The following is a 15,600-nucleotide window of genomic DNA, read 5'->3' on the forward strand; positions in this document are numbered from 1 at the left end:
GCTGATAAAAAAGGGAAGTCCCTTCCTCAACAGTCCTTTCGGGGTCGAGAAAGAGGTAGACCAGCAAGGTTCCAGAGGGGAGACAGGACCCAGAGGCGTCCTGAAGGAAATAAAAGAGGTAGAGGCCGTGGTCGTGGAAACCGCAGGGCTGAACCATGACTCTCAGCAGCCCGACGGCCCTCCGTCCCCACCCGCTGTTCCAGCCCCAAACCCTCAGTTAATTCCTCCAGTTGGAGGTCGTTTAAGTTTATTTCGAGTTTTTTGGAATCAAAAAATTCCAGACCCTTGGGTGTTAGAAGTCATAACATCAGGGTACAAGATCGACTTTATTTCCCTACCTCAGGAGAGGTTTATCCTGACGAGGGTTTGACTCCCACCAGGCAGTTAATCCTGGAGGAATCAGTACGACAGTACGTACAAAAGGGGGCACTGGAGGAACTTCCTCCGCGCGAGCAAGGTCGGGGAGTCTATTCTCCCATATTTCTGGTCCCAAAGCCATCAGGGGATGTTGTAGCGCATTTAAGGCTTCTAGGGTTAGAAGTCGTCCCCTATTTAGACGACTGGCTGCTAAAAGCCGCCTCCGCAGTCGTCTTGCAGACTCACCTCCAGCAAGCTCTCCACACTCTGCAGACTCTAGGTTGGCTTATAAACTGGGACAAGTCACAGTTGATCCCATCCACCACGAGAACATTCCTAGGGTTTGTGATTGACTTACAACAGATAATCCTGTCCCTCTCACCACAGAGGAAAGACAGAGTAATAAAAGCAGCAGAGTTTCTACTTCCACCCAGACGGGTGTCTATCAGGGTTCTCATGAGGATGTTAGGCCACATGTCAGCATCTACAGAGGCAGTTCCATGGGCCCTATGGCATCTACGCCCACTTCAGGAGGAAGTGTTAACCGTATGGAGTCGCAAGCCAAAGGACTTGGATCGGATGCACTCCCTGTCTGTAAAAGCCCGTTCTTCACTCAGGTGGTGGAGGAACCTAACAGATGTGAGGTCCTTCCAACCGCGTTGGATTACGTTGACCACAGACGCCTCCCTTCTAGGTTGGGGAGCCCATCTGGAGGACTATCCAGTACAAGGTACCTGGAGTCCTCAGGAGAGACTTCTCTCTTCCAATTTGAGGGAGTTGAGAGCGGTCAGACTAGCCCTCAATCATTTTGCTCCTCTCATTCGCAGTCAGGCGGTGAGAGTCCGGACAGACAACACAACAGTAGTGGCTTATCTAAACAGACAGGGAGGAACGAGATCCCAGACTCTCCTGAGGGAGGTGGGACTAATTCTCGCTTGGGCAGACACAAACCTATCCCACCTAATGGCGGTTCATATCAGAGGAGACCTCAATGTAGTGGCAGATCGCCTAAGTCGGGGCCTTCCCGTTCCAGGGGAATGGTCATTGAACGAGAACATCTTTTCCAGGATTGTCCAGCGTTGGGGTACTCCAGAGATCGATCTGATGGCAACTCGTTTGAACGCCAAAGTGAACAGGTTCTGCTCCCTTTACAAAGAGGACAACCCTGTAGCGATCGACGTTCTGTCCATAACTTGGAGGTTCAGGCTGGCTTATGTGTTCCCTCCAATTTCCATGATACCAAGGGTATTGATGAAGATCAAGCAAGACCAGACCTCAGTGATAGCCATCATACCATTCTGGCCAAAGTGGTCTTGGTTCACCCAGCTCATGCGGATGAGTCAGGGCACATATTGGAGACTTCCCCTAATACAGGACCTAGTGTATCAGGACACAGGTCCCTGTCTAGATCTGAGGAGGCTCAGTCTGACAGCCTGGAGATTGACAGGTCCCTTCTAGATGCTAGAGGGTTATCTGCGGAGGTCTTGAGAACAATCTCGCACTCCCGGGCGGAGTCCACAAACAAGAAATACTCCAGGATATAAAAAAATTTCATTCTATGGTGTACTAAGAGAGAGGTAGTTCCCTCAGATCCTCCTCTCTCTGCGATCCTACAGTTTCTTCAAGATGGTCTAGACAAGGGTCTAAGCCCATCTACACTCAGAGCTCACGTCTCTGCTTTGTCGGCATGTATTGGTAGGCCGATTTCTCAAGACCCCCTAATCAGGAGGTTCCTTAAAGGAGCTCAGAGACCTAAACCTAGCATCCTGAGACGGATCCCTGAGTGGGATCTAGCAATAGTGCTAAAGGGGTTGTGTGTTCCCCCCTTTGAGCCATTAGACGAGGTAGACTTGAGATTCCTATCTCTCAAAGTCACTTTTCTATTAACCATTACCTCGGCTAAAAGAATTGGGGAACTTCAAGCTCTAGGAGCGGCAGAGCCATACCTAACTTTCCTCCAGGACGGGGTTTGCCAAAGGTGCCTTCATTCGCAAATCTTAACCAGACAATAACATTACCGAAGTTTTCCCCTGCTCCAACATCTCCAGAAGAGGAAAAATTAATAGCATGGAATTCTAAGGGTTCTAAAGATATATTTACATAGAACACTGGACTTCAGAAGATCTGAGAATCTCCTTCTAGCCTACTCAGGGAAAAACAGAGGGCTTAAGGCCTCCAAGCCTACCTTGAGTAGGTGGATCAAGGACACTATCCATTTGACCTTTCTATCACAAAATCTGTCACCGCCGTCATTTGTATCTGCCCATTCGACCAGGGCAGTATCCACATGGTATGCTGAAAGGAAGTTAATTCCTTTAGACCAGATTTGCGCTGCAGCCTCTTGGAGTTCCCAGAACACCTTTATCTCTCACTACCGTATAGATTCAAGGCAAGCTGAAGGAGCTGCCTTTGGACACTCCGTTCTAAGTGCTGCACTCCCTTAGACTGAGAGAAATTATTTGTTGGTGTATATGTTCACATAATATTTTGCTCTCCCAGATTTGTGTAAAGTCCTTGCTACTTCCCCACTTGTGCTGCTGGTTAGGACGAAAGGGAAGCGTCAATTTTGACGTAAATTTGTTTTCCCTTAGTCCTAACAGCAGCACACAAATTTCCCACCCGTTTTTTGGGTTGTGTGAATTACTTGTTAAAAAAGCATTTTGCAGGGGGCGGGCTATATAGGGGGGGGGGCATCAATTAATTAATTAATGATACTTGGCAGAGATTTTTGTTCAATAAAAATTCTGTCTGTCCTGACCAGCTTCACAGGGGCAAATCCCCACTTGTGCTGCTGTTGTGACTAAGGGAAAACAAATTTACGTCAAAATTGACGCTTCACATCATAAAAACCTTTGCAATGTGGGGCATTGTCCGTCCAGCTCCCATTCTGCTGACACAGTCTGCTGCTTGTCCCAATGAGCTGGTATCCAGGATCACATGTGTAATGGACCTCATGATCTGCAAGATATTTGGAACCAAATTTTCTGCCATTCTCAGGAGCTTCCAGTGGAGAACAAGAGACTGAAAAAAATACAAAGCAATAAGATATCTTCTGTGTATTTGATGCTACTGTGCTGTTTTTATTTTGGTTTTTATATATATATTTGCTGCATGTGGTGGTTATAATGGCACTCTCTGAAAAGTGGTCATCTTCATAAAGGTTACCATTAAGTAAAAATGTAAAGATTTGGCTTTGTGTGTCATAAAGTCTCTTAATGTTCGCATTCATTCTCAACTAACAGAGTATAATGTAGCTTTTCAGGTCATTGAATCACTTTCTGTAATTTAGACATATTATAGTGAGCTGGAAGTTCACTCTACAGACTCTTCTGAGTAGATAGCATTAGACACACAAATATTATATTAAAACATTTTTATTGGATTATTAACAGCTTCAAGATTGTTCGGAAGGCAAACAGACAAATAGTCTCTGGTCTATATTCCAACTAGCTTGGATGACATTATACCTCAGCATTTGAAACAGGATGTACTGGTTTACTGTTTCTTAATAAGGATCTGTACAGTCAAACAGAAATTGGCTCCTTCTAGCTGGCCAGCTCCTTAAAGGAGTTGTACAGAATGGAGAAATTGTAATATTTTTACCTTACTGATTCTGCCCTATACCCAGCGGCATAACTATAGGGGGTGCAAAGGAGGCCCAAAGACGCTTGTGACACATAAAAAGACAGTGGTATTATAGAAAGTGGATGCTGCGGGGGCAGAATGGGGCCCAGAATGTTCAAGTTACGCCTCTGGCTGCAGAGAAGGGGTTAGGTCAAGAATTTGGCATGGGGTAGTTCTGTTTCAATTTTTGCCTCAGGCTGCAGGAAGGCTATGTGCTCTCCTGCCCCTGGCCACAAAGCACTGAGGGGAGGGGGGCCCAAGCTGAACTGTTGCACCAGGACCCATGAGCTTTCAGCTATGCCCCTGCCTATACCCATCCTTGCTATTCTCAGTCCTTGCTTCAAAATTAAACATAATGATGCTAGATGCATACAATGTCACCTCAAAATGACAGCCACAAGATGTGACATCTGCATGGATGATATTTTAGCATGGGCTCAACTGGCCACAGCCAGATTTATGTGTTAAATATGTAAGATAAAATCACTGGCGTTCATTAGTGCAAAGTAGTATTTTCTTAAAGTATGTGTATATATATATTTTTTAATCAACTTAATAATCTAGTAGTTGGATGATTTCTACTTACTGATGACTCAGTGCCATTCAGTTCCAACTCTACGAGATCTCCATCCCTCACTTGTCTCTGTTGTATTGGCATGCTATGCCATTCCATACTGACATGCAGCGTTACAAGGTAATTGACTAGAATGCCGATAACGAACGTCACAGCACCTTCTAACAAAAACAGAGAACGGTCTTTGTACTGCAAACGGGTGGTGCTGGAGCAGCATGGAATTAGATGGTGATTAGCTTTTTTTTTATAAGTAAATGATGTTAACTTGAGATACAATTACCAGTTTTTATGAAACCTGGGTGACCTCATTCAGGGTAAAATAATAGAAAATTGTCACATTGGTTGATTGCTACTAGATCCTACAAGCAGCAATAAACCAAAGTACCTTGTTACTACAGATGAAGTCTCTTTATAGGGGTTATCCCATGACTAAAGTAAAAAAAATGAAAATCAAACATCATACAATACATAACAACCTCTTTCTAACAAAGCTGGAACTAGACCTGTACCTGATCCAGAGATCTCCCCATTTATTGCTCTGCTAGATTTATATCACACTGACAGGGAGTGTCCTTTCTGCTGCAGCCGCCAAGGGGGCATGTCCATTCTGCGGGAGCTCTCTCCCTATCACAGCTCAGGAGGCAGTTGAAGGATGAAACTGAGCATGTGCGGCCATCTTAGTGAGCAGGTCAAAGAAATAAGAAAGAAACAGCAGGTGGCGCTATACAGGTAGATTTCAGTGAATAACTCAGTGGCTATGCAAAATTTTTTAGTACATGCAATTACAAAAGTATTTGGATACAGGCACTGGTTTGAAAAATGAAGAATATTTCTGATGGGACAACCCCTTTAAATAAAACCAGGTTGACCAGTCCGCAGTCCTTACTCAAATCTCCTAAGCAGAATCTGTAAACGGACCCCACACTAACATTTGCATATAGTATACAAGACCAGTGAGAGGCCTCCTTAGGCACCGAGACCTTAGTGTGACTGCTGACTCTGCACCCCCTAGTGTTGCCAACCATATTCTGTACAGCTACATTTCCATTCAACACATTATTTGTTGCCTATAGTATTGTTAAGCACTGACCTGGCTGTGGGTCTGGACCTCCTTTATTAACCGTGTTTTGCAAATTATTAAGTCTGCCTTTCATAATACGAATTCCTTCTGCAAATCTTGTTTCTTGACCCTTTAGGAACTGTTGCATCTGTTTGATGACAGTCAGGACCTGCTGTTTGTTGGGGCAGTTCTAGGATTAAAAACAGCATAGTAAATTGTTATATCACTTATGTCATATCACTTTTATATTGTATCATAAAGCAAACAATGTATGAATTGAAAAGAAAAAAATATTTTGTAACCAAATCACATGAGAACTCTTTTGGAAACCAGCTGTATCTCCCTGTCCAGTCTGATGCTGAATCTGTTGCCGTCTCTTGCAAATTTTAGCTGTCAATGATGCTTATTTTTCATGAGAGGGGTAGTTACATCCTACCACCCAGAGACAGCTCCCTAGGGTTATCTAAGAATTCCGTTATGGATTCCGCTACCACGGACCATAAATTATGGTCCGTGGTAGCGGAATCCATAATGGAATTCTTAGATAAACCGAAACATGTACGCCGAACTTGAAACACAAGTTTGCTCATCCCTAGTCAGCCCCTCCCCAGCGAGCTTCAGTACTGTACAGCATGTGCTGATCACAGAGGCAAATGCACAGTTGTGAAATTTCCATGCCTGAACCCTGTCACTCTGAGTGGGGGAAGGGGGTGCGCAGCCAGCATAGGAAGTGAGAGGAGCTTCAGGTGCAACGGCAACACCCTCGTTGCACCAAGGACATATTTGCATATAAGAAAAATGCTTGTTTCTCAGAATTGGGGTCACCGATCAGGATGGGACAAAGTCCATTGCATTAAGCAGGCAAGGTCACATCTACAGTATGTTGGCTTCATCTGCAAGAATGTGGTGGCACTTTTTTCCTTTAACTATTCTTAATAACTTTTACAACACATAAAAAAGCCCCTCAATATTACTAATTCACTAACTGTGAAAATAGCTCTTCTAGGTATGATGATTTCATCTCATTGTTTTGAACATGATTCATCAAATCAGTAGAAGATGTTATGATATAAATTCATTAACATTCCTTCCTTTTCTAAATGTTTTTCCAAGCCAAATATACACAGCCAAAAGGATGTTTTAATCATTTGCTGGATGGTAGTAAAAAGTTGATGAAATACATTGAACTGTAGCCAAAGGAGACTTGTTGGACCACATCACTTTCTTTCTAGAAAATTTTAAACACATAACTTTTAAAGCTATCTTCTTCCATACGCTTTGGGGAAGAGTTCTACAATTTTCCAATATTTGTGTTAAAATTTATTGTGGCTTTTAAGATTTCTATTGCTACAAGACACAACTATGATAACTGTACTGTAATTTTAATAAGTCATGCTTCTTTGCGTCTATCACCTAATCAGGGCAGATTCAGGTTTTTGGCAAGCAGAGATATTAGTACAAAAAGTGTATTGGAAAAAGGTATAACATTACGTTATGCTGTGTATAACCTACAAGAATAGGAGTACCGTACACGATTAAAGGGTATGTCTACATTCATAACCATTTTTTTAACTTTGCAATGAATTTAAATGAACAAATGAAGAACAGGCCTAATTTAAAAAAAATTTCCTCCCCACTTTCCAAGAGCCATAACTTTTTTACATTTTTAAAATTTTTAAAATTTTCAGTTTGTTTTTTGCAGTTGTACTTTTCTTTGGCAACATTTCATTTACCATATCTTGTATTGGAAAATGGTAAACAAATTCATTGTAGAGTGAAATAAAAAAATAAAAAATTCTACCATGTTGTTTATATTGTTTACTGTGCTCTAACAATGACAGCCTTATTATGCGGGTCAATATGATTACAGTGATACCAAACATATCGTTTCTATTATATTTTACTACTTTAAAAACCTTAATTTTTTTTCCTTTGCATGATCATATGCTGACAAAAAAACATGACAAAAAAAATGACAAAAAAACAGCGAATTGCCTGTTTATATATTTTTTCCTATTCTGGTGTTCACATGATAAATATTGTGGCCTCTTACTTGGCCATGTGACATCACCATAAAATGGTCATGTGGCCTAGTTGCAGCTCAGCCCCATTGATGTGAATGGGGCTGAGCTGCAATACCAAGCATATTTATATAATAGGTACTTTCAGATTGTGTTGGATTTTGAAGTGACTGGGTCAGGCTGTTATACCAGAGAACGAAAGGATTTTCAGAAGGCACAAAGATAGAGTTTAGGCTATGTTCACATGTGCGTTATAAACAATGGCAGCCTCATTTGGCGGGGAAATGGATTACCGGATTTTACTATTTCAGGGCATAGCCAGATAGGGACGCGCACCACCAGATGACTACAATTGGATCTGATGGGGATCTGGACGTTTTCCGGCATACACGTAAATGCTGGATTTCAGCCTGACAAAGCACAAATTTTTGTCCGTCCGAAATCTGCCAAATCCCATTGTAGTCAATGAGGATCCAGAGGTACGCAGCCCTACGCCGGATACAAGGAACTCTGGCAGACTGTTCTGCTGCTGGAGTTCATGACGCATATGTTAACTTAGCCTTAATTGCCATAATACAATAAAACCTTGTGATACTTGGGGTGAAGGGGTTACAAAGTTATCTTTCATCAAAATACCTTTTCTGACATGCAGAAAAAGCTAAGAAAGCAAGAACATATAATCAGGGATGTAACTACCTGTATAGGGGGTGCAGAGGTAGCAGTAGCTACCGGGCCCAGGAGCCTGAGGGGGCCCAAAGACACCAGAAGACATCAGTATTATGAAAAGTGCATGCTGGGAGGGCTCTGTTATAGATTTTGCACTGGGGCAAAGAATCTTCAAGGTACACCTCTGGCTCGAGGGAAGGAGGTAGGTCAAGAATTTGGCATGGGGGAGGGTGCCATTTTAATTTTTGTCTTAGGCAGCAGGAGGTCTAGGTGCTCCCCTGCCCCTGGCCACAAAGCACTGAGGGAAGGGGGCCCAAGCTAAACTCTTAAACAAGGTAATTGTTGTGTCCTTTATTTCCTAAATATAGCTACGCACATCCAGCAAAGTTTACAGGAGCCTTCTCCAAGATTACAAGATTAATGAGTCAAAAAAATTCTGATATGTTTAAAACTATTTTGGCCACTGAGGGCACTGCAGTTGGATTCTGTTGCCTTTTAGGGACAAAGAGTTTGCATCTGATCACTTGAAAATACAATATTTTTAATTACTGGAGTACAGTTTTCTAAAGGATGTGAAGTTTACATGTATACTGAAGTGTGTGGAGTATCTAGTGACAACACACATCATTGATGAGTAAATTACTGCTTTACAATATATTCCATAAAGCGTACTTTGAATCACAGATGGTTACATTTTTTATCCCATCTGCTGTGTGCAATACAGTTCTGGGTGGTCATTGCCATATGGAGGATCACAAGGTTGGTGAGAAAGAAAACACACCAGGATCATAGTTCGCTCAGTATCAATTAACTTATCTCTTTCAAAGCTTATCACTATAATTCCCCTGCCATATGCATTCCTTTATCTTTCTCTTTTAAATCCAGAAGTTGGTCACACGTGTTTCCACTCTCTGATCCTCACAAGACCTCCTTCTCTCCTCTCCTCTTATCGCCTCTTCCCACAATCGACTCCAAGATTTCTCCCGTGCATCCCCCCTACTCGCTGTCCCAACATATCAGACTCTCACCTACAGTGGAATCCTTCAAAAGAAACCTGAAAACCCACCTCTTTAGACAAGCCTACAACCAGTGACCCTGCTGCCTCTATACCGCCATGACCAACTTCACCCGCACCTACTGTGTCCTTCTCCCATACCATGTAGATTGTAAGCCCTTACGGGCAGGGCCCTCTCTCCTTCTGTACCAGTTTGTAACTTGTCTAGTTTATGATTAGTGCAATTGTCTGTATTATGTATGTATACCTCTTCTCATATGTACAGCGCTATGGAATGAATGGTGCTTTAATAATAAATAATAATAATAATAATACTGTACTGTGTAATATGTACATTGATAAGTTGGTGTGGAAATAATCAATATAAGTAGTTCTATAGATTGCCCTAAGTGGAATACAGTATTTTTATGTCATTGCATAAGTTTCATAAAATGTATTCATTAAATATTTCTCATTCCCGCTTCTTATAGGATAGTAAAAACTGAGTTAATTACTAGTGTAAAGCAATATCACTTGTCACTTTTGGGTTGTCGTATATTTCATTCAGTTGAGCAATGGTGAGTCTGAGATTTGTTTTAATCCCTTAAGGACTCGGCCCTATTTCACCTTACGGACTTGGCCATTTTTTGAAAATCTGACCAGTGTCACTTTAAGTGCTGATAACTTTAAACTCCCAAAAAATGGCCCCATTTTAGAAACTACGGGATAGGGTGGCAGTATTGTTGGTACTAATAAGAAATAGCTGTTTTGGCACCGTTTTTATTTTTTGTTATTTACAACATTTATCTGACAGGTTAGATCATGGGGTATTTTTATAGACCAGGTTGTCCCGGATGCGGCAATACCTAATATGTATACTTTTTTTTTATTTATGTAAGTTTTACACAATGATTTCTTTTTTGAAGCAAAAAAAATCATGTTTTAGTGTTTCCATAGTCTGAGAGCCATAATTTTTTTAGTTTTTGGGGTGCATATGACTTTTTCATCACTTGCTATTACACTTTTTGTGATGTAAGGTGACAATTTTTTTTTATTTAGCACAGTTTTTATTTTTTATTTTTTACGGTGTTCATCTGAGGGGTTAGGTCATGTGACATTTTTATAGAGCCGGTCGATACGAACGCGGCTATACCAAATATGTATACTTTTTTTTATGTAAGTTTTACACAATAACAGCTTTTTTAAAACCAAAAAAATTATGTTTTAGGCTGAGTTCACACGGGCGAGCATTCCGCGCGGGTGCAATGCGGGAGGTGAACACATTGCACCCGCACTGAATCTGGACCCATTCATTTCTATGGGGCTGTGCACATGAGCGGTGATTTTCACGCATCACTTATGCGTTGCGTGAAAATCGCAGCATGCTCTATATTCCGCGTTTTTCACGCAATGCAGGCCCCATAGAAGTGAATGGGGTTGCGTGAAAATCGCAACCATCCGCAAGCAAGTGCGGATGCGGTGCGATTTTCACGCACAGTTGCTAGGAGACGATCGGGATGGAGACCCGATCATTATTATTTTCCCTTATAACATGGTTATAAGGGAAAATAATAGCATTCTGAATACAGAATGCATACTAAAATAGCGCTGGAGGGGTTAAAAAAATAATAATAATTTAACTCACCTTAATCCACTTGATCGCGGAGCCGGCATCTCCTTCTGTCTTCATCTTAGCTGTGTGGAGCAACAGGACCTGTGGTGACGTCACTCCAGTCATCACATGATCCATCACATGATCTTTTACCATGGTGATGGATCATGTGATGGATCATGTGATGACCGGAGTGACGTCACCACAGGTCCTGTTACCACAGGTCCTGTTGCTCCACACAGCTAAGATGAAGACAGAAGGAGATGCCGGCTCTGCGATCAAGTGGATTAAGGTAAATTAAATTTTATTATATAACCATGTTATAAGGGAAAATAATACAATCTACAGAACACCGATCCCAAGCCCGAACTTCTGTGAAGAAGTTCGGGTTTGGGTACCAAACATGCGCGATTTTTCTCACGCGAGTGCAAAACACATTACAATGTTTTGCACTCACGAGGAAAAATCGCACGTGTTCCCGCAACGCACCCGCACATTTTCCCACAACGCCCGTGTGAACTCAGCCTTAGTGTCTCCATATTCTGAGCCATAGTTTATTTATTTTTTGGGCAATTGTCTCAGGTAGGGGCTCATTTTTTGTGGGATGAGGTGACAGTTAGATTGGTACTATTTTGGTGGGCAAACGCCTTTTTGATCGCTTGGTGTTGTACTTTTTGTGATGTAAGGTGACAAAAAAATGGTTTATTTAGCAGGTTTTTTTAGTTTCTTTTTTACGGTGTTCATCTGAGGGGTTAGGTCATGTGATATGTTTATAGAGCCGGTTGATACGGACGCGGCGATACCTAATATGTATACTTTTCCCCCCTATTTTTTTACCAATTTTTTTTTACTTTATTTGGGGGAAATGACGTTTTTGTTTATTTTTACATGAAACTTTACATTTTTTGGGGGGAAAACTTTATTTTTTCAACTTTTTTTTTCACTTTATTTTTTGTCCCACTTTGGGACTTGAACTTTTGGGGGTCTAATCCTTTACAATGCATTCCAATACTTCTGTATTGGAATGCATTGGCTGTATGAGTAATACTGTGTGTATTACTCATACAGCTTCCGGCCTGTGAGATCCAGGGGGCTGGATCTCACAGGCTCATCACCGGAAGGCAGCGCAATGCCTTCCTTAGGCATCGCACTGCCTTCCATGCCATCGGGTCCCCCCACAGCCCCGTGGGGACCTGATGGCACCACCGACTACCGCCGCCCGCACAATTATAAGCTGCAAACCGCAGGTCTGAATTGACCTGCAGTTTGCGGCGATCGCCGACACGGGGGGGTCACGGGACCCCCCCTTCCCCGTGCATTTAGCTGTGGTGCCTGCTCAATGATTTGAGCAGGCGGCGGTGATCGGAACTATAGATGACGTACCGGTACGTCATGGGTCCCTAAGGACTCGGGATCCATGCCGTACCGGTACGTCATGGGTCCCTAAGGGGTTAATGTTGAGGGTTGGTACAAGTAGACCATTTCTTGTAAGATTCAATCAAATGTAAAAGTAAATCAGAATCAGTGTCTACATTTGTGAGTGTCATTGCCACCAGGGCCGTCTTTAATATTGATTGGACCCTGGGCAAAAATTTACTTGGGCCCCCTGGATCCCCCATGGCCTCCACCACAACACACACACACAAAAAATCCACACACCTGGTAGAGTACAGTGATATAAATTCTTCCAGTTCTGAAGATTCCAGCGGCTCAGGATCAGTGCTCTGGGCAGCTGGGCTCAGGCTGGAAGGGGGCACTGCTCTGCAGGAAGGAGACCGGGGCTCGGTTCACCCTAGCATTACAGTGCACCCCAGAGTATGCAGTATAGCACCCTATAGTATACAGCAACCCACAGTATGCAGTGTAGCACCCTATAGTATACAGCACCCCACACTATGCATTATAGCACCCCACAATATACAGTATACAACACCTCACAGTATACAGTAGAGCAGTATAGCACCCCACAATATACAGCACCTCACAGTATACAGCACCCCAAACTATACACTATACAGCACCCACACTATACAGCCCCCCACACTATACAGTACAGCAGTATAGCACTCCACAATATACAGCACCCACAGTATACAGCATCTCATGGTATACAGCACCCCAAAATATACAGAATACCGCACCTCACAGTATACAGCACCCCAAACTATACACTATACAGCACCCCACACTATACAGCTCCCCACACTATAAAGTACAGCAGTATAGCACTCCACAATATACAGCACCCACAGTATACAGCACCTCACGGTATACAGCACCCCAAAATATACAGAATACCGCACCTCACAGTATACAGCACCCCAAACTATACACTATACAGCACCCCACACTATACAGTACAGCAGTATAGCACTCCACAATATACAGCACCCACAGTATACAGTATACAGCCCCCCACAGTATACAGCCCCCCACAGTATACAGTACAGCAGTATAGCACTCCACAATATACAGCACCCACAGTATACAGTATACAGCCCCCCACAGTATACAGTACAGCAGTATTGCACTCCACAATATACAGCACCCACAGTATCCAGCACCTCACACTATACAGAATACCGCACCTCACAGTATACAGCACCCCAAACTATACACTATACAGCACCCCACACTATACAGCCCCCCACACTATACAGTACAGCAGTATAGCACTCCACAATATACAGCACCCACAGTATACAGCACCTCACGGTATACAGCACCCCAAACTATACAGAATACCGCACCTCACAGTATACAGTACCCCACAGTATACAGCACCCCAAAATATACAGCCCCCCACAGTATATAGCACCCCACAATATACAGTATACAGCACCCCCATAGTATACAGTAGAGCAGTATAGCACCCCACTATACAGTAGCTTACAGTATATTAGCATTACAGCCCCTGTCACCTTTTCCTGATGTAATCTTCTCAAAAAAAGCTCCACAATTTTGGGAAACTTCTCCTGCAGCAACACTCCTGGTAGACAGGACCTGTGATGACCTCATAGCCATGTGACCAGTAATATTGCTAGGTTACTGGTCACATGGTGATGATGTCATCTAAGGACCTAGAAAATCACAGCTCTCACAGTACTCTGCCTGGAGTGCCGGCAGGCAGGCATGGCATGGCATGGCAGCACCCCCTGTGTAGCTGATAGCCTGATACTCGGGGCAGTGGCCAGCAGGGCTCAAGAGGCAGCTGCCTTGGGCCCTCCAGGAGCAACTGGGCCCAGGGAAGCTGCCCCTTTTGCCCCTTGTTAAAGACGGCCCTGATTGCCACAATGCCTATGGCTGTAACTGAGCATGAATAAAGCCTTTTATTTTGACCCAGTGGTCCAGGCAGTCCAATAAGCGTGTCCATGTACCCTCCACTACAATTATTCTCTAGAGATACCGATAAGTGGTAAGCTGTTTTTTTGTTCTATTAGGGAACTTATTATTTTAATTTTAACTTTTGTATCTGTTGTGTAACCCGTACATACTAAATGGTAAAACACTCGGTAACACTGACATGGAAAAGGATCTAGGAATTTTAATAAACAGCAAACTAAGCTGCAAAAAACAGTGTCAGGCAGCTGCTGCCAAGGCCAATAAGATATTGGGTTGCATCAAAAGGGGCATAGATGCCCGTGATGAGAACATATTCCTACTACTTTACAAATCGCTAGTCAGACCACACATGGAGTACTGTGTACAGTTCTGGGCTCCAGTAAACAAGGCAGACATAGCAGAGCTGGAGAGGGTCCAGAGGAGGGAAACTAAAGTAATAACTGGAATGTGGCAACTACAGTACCCTGAAAGATTATCAAAATTAGGGTTATTCACGTTAGAAAAAAGACGACTGAGGGGAGATCTAATTACTATGTATAAATATATCAGGGGGCAGTACAGAGATCTATCCCATCATCTATTTATCCCCAGGACTGTGACTGTGACGAGGGGACATCCTCTGCGTTTGGAGGAAAGAAGGTTTGTGCACAGACATAGAAGAGGATTCTTTACGGTAAGAGCAGTGAGACTATGGAACTCTCTGCCTGAGGAGGTGGTGATGGTGAGTACAATAAAGGAATTCAAGAGGGGCCTGGATGTGTTTCTGGAGCGTAAAAATATTACAGGCTATAGCTACTAGAGAGGGGTCGTTGATCCGGGGAGTTAGTCTGATTGCCTGATTGGAGTCGGGAAGGAATTTTTTATTCCCCTAAAGTGAGGAAAATTGGCTTCTACCTCACAGGTTTTTTTTTGCCTTCCTCTGGATCAACTTACAGGATGACAGGCCGAACTGGATGGACAAATGTCTTTTTTCGGCCTTATGTACTATGTTACTATGTTACTATGTTACTATGTTACCCATGATCCCAGTAAGGAAAAAATGTAAATAAATAAATTACATAAAGTGGTTGTCTCACTTCAGCAAGTGGCATTTATCATGTACACAAAGTGAATACAAGGCACTTACTAATGTCTTGTTATTGTCCATATAGCTTCTTTTGCTGAATTAAATCATTTTTTCATAGAATTTATTCACTGCTCATTTCCATGGTTACAACCACCCTGAAACCCAGGACATGCTCACACATTTTTTTTACCCAATCTCTGAAATCTGGGCTTCTCTCATTCCCCCAAAACTGAATAATAATTTTTCAAGCTGAATAATCTCTATACAGGTAAAATATGAGACCA

At 42.8% G+C, this 15,600-nt stretch overlaps 1 protein-coding gene across 1 annotated transcript in view; it reads right to left on the reverse strand.

The window, feature by feature from the left end:
- Window positions 1–3,178: 3,178 nt before the first annotated feature.
- LOC120999272 (fibulin-7-like) overlaps window positions 3,179–15,600 on the reverse strand; it is a 94,000-nt gene continuing 81,578 nt past the window's right edge. Inside the window, exons 2-3 of the mRNA XM_040430142.1 lie at window positions 5,646–5,805; window positions 3,179–3,378 (exon numbers count right to left, since the gene is read on the reverse strand). Coding sequence (XP_040286076.1) covers window positions 3,179–3,378; window positions 5,646–5,805 — 360 coding nt within the window. The remainder of the gene's footprint in view (window positions 3,379–5,645; window positions 5,806–15,600) is intronic.

The sequence above is a fragment of the Bufo bufo genome, chromosome 4, assembly GCF_905171765.1.
Source record: "Bufo bufo chromosome 4, aBufBuf1.1, whole genome shotgun sequence".
NCBI lineage: Eukaryota > Metazoa > Chordata > Amphibia > Anura > Bufonidae > Bufo > Bufo bufo.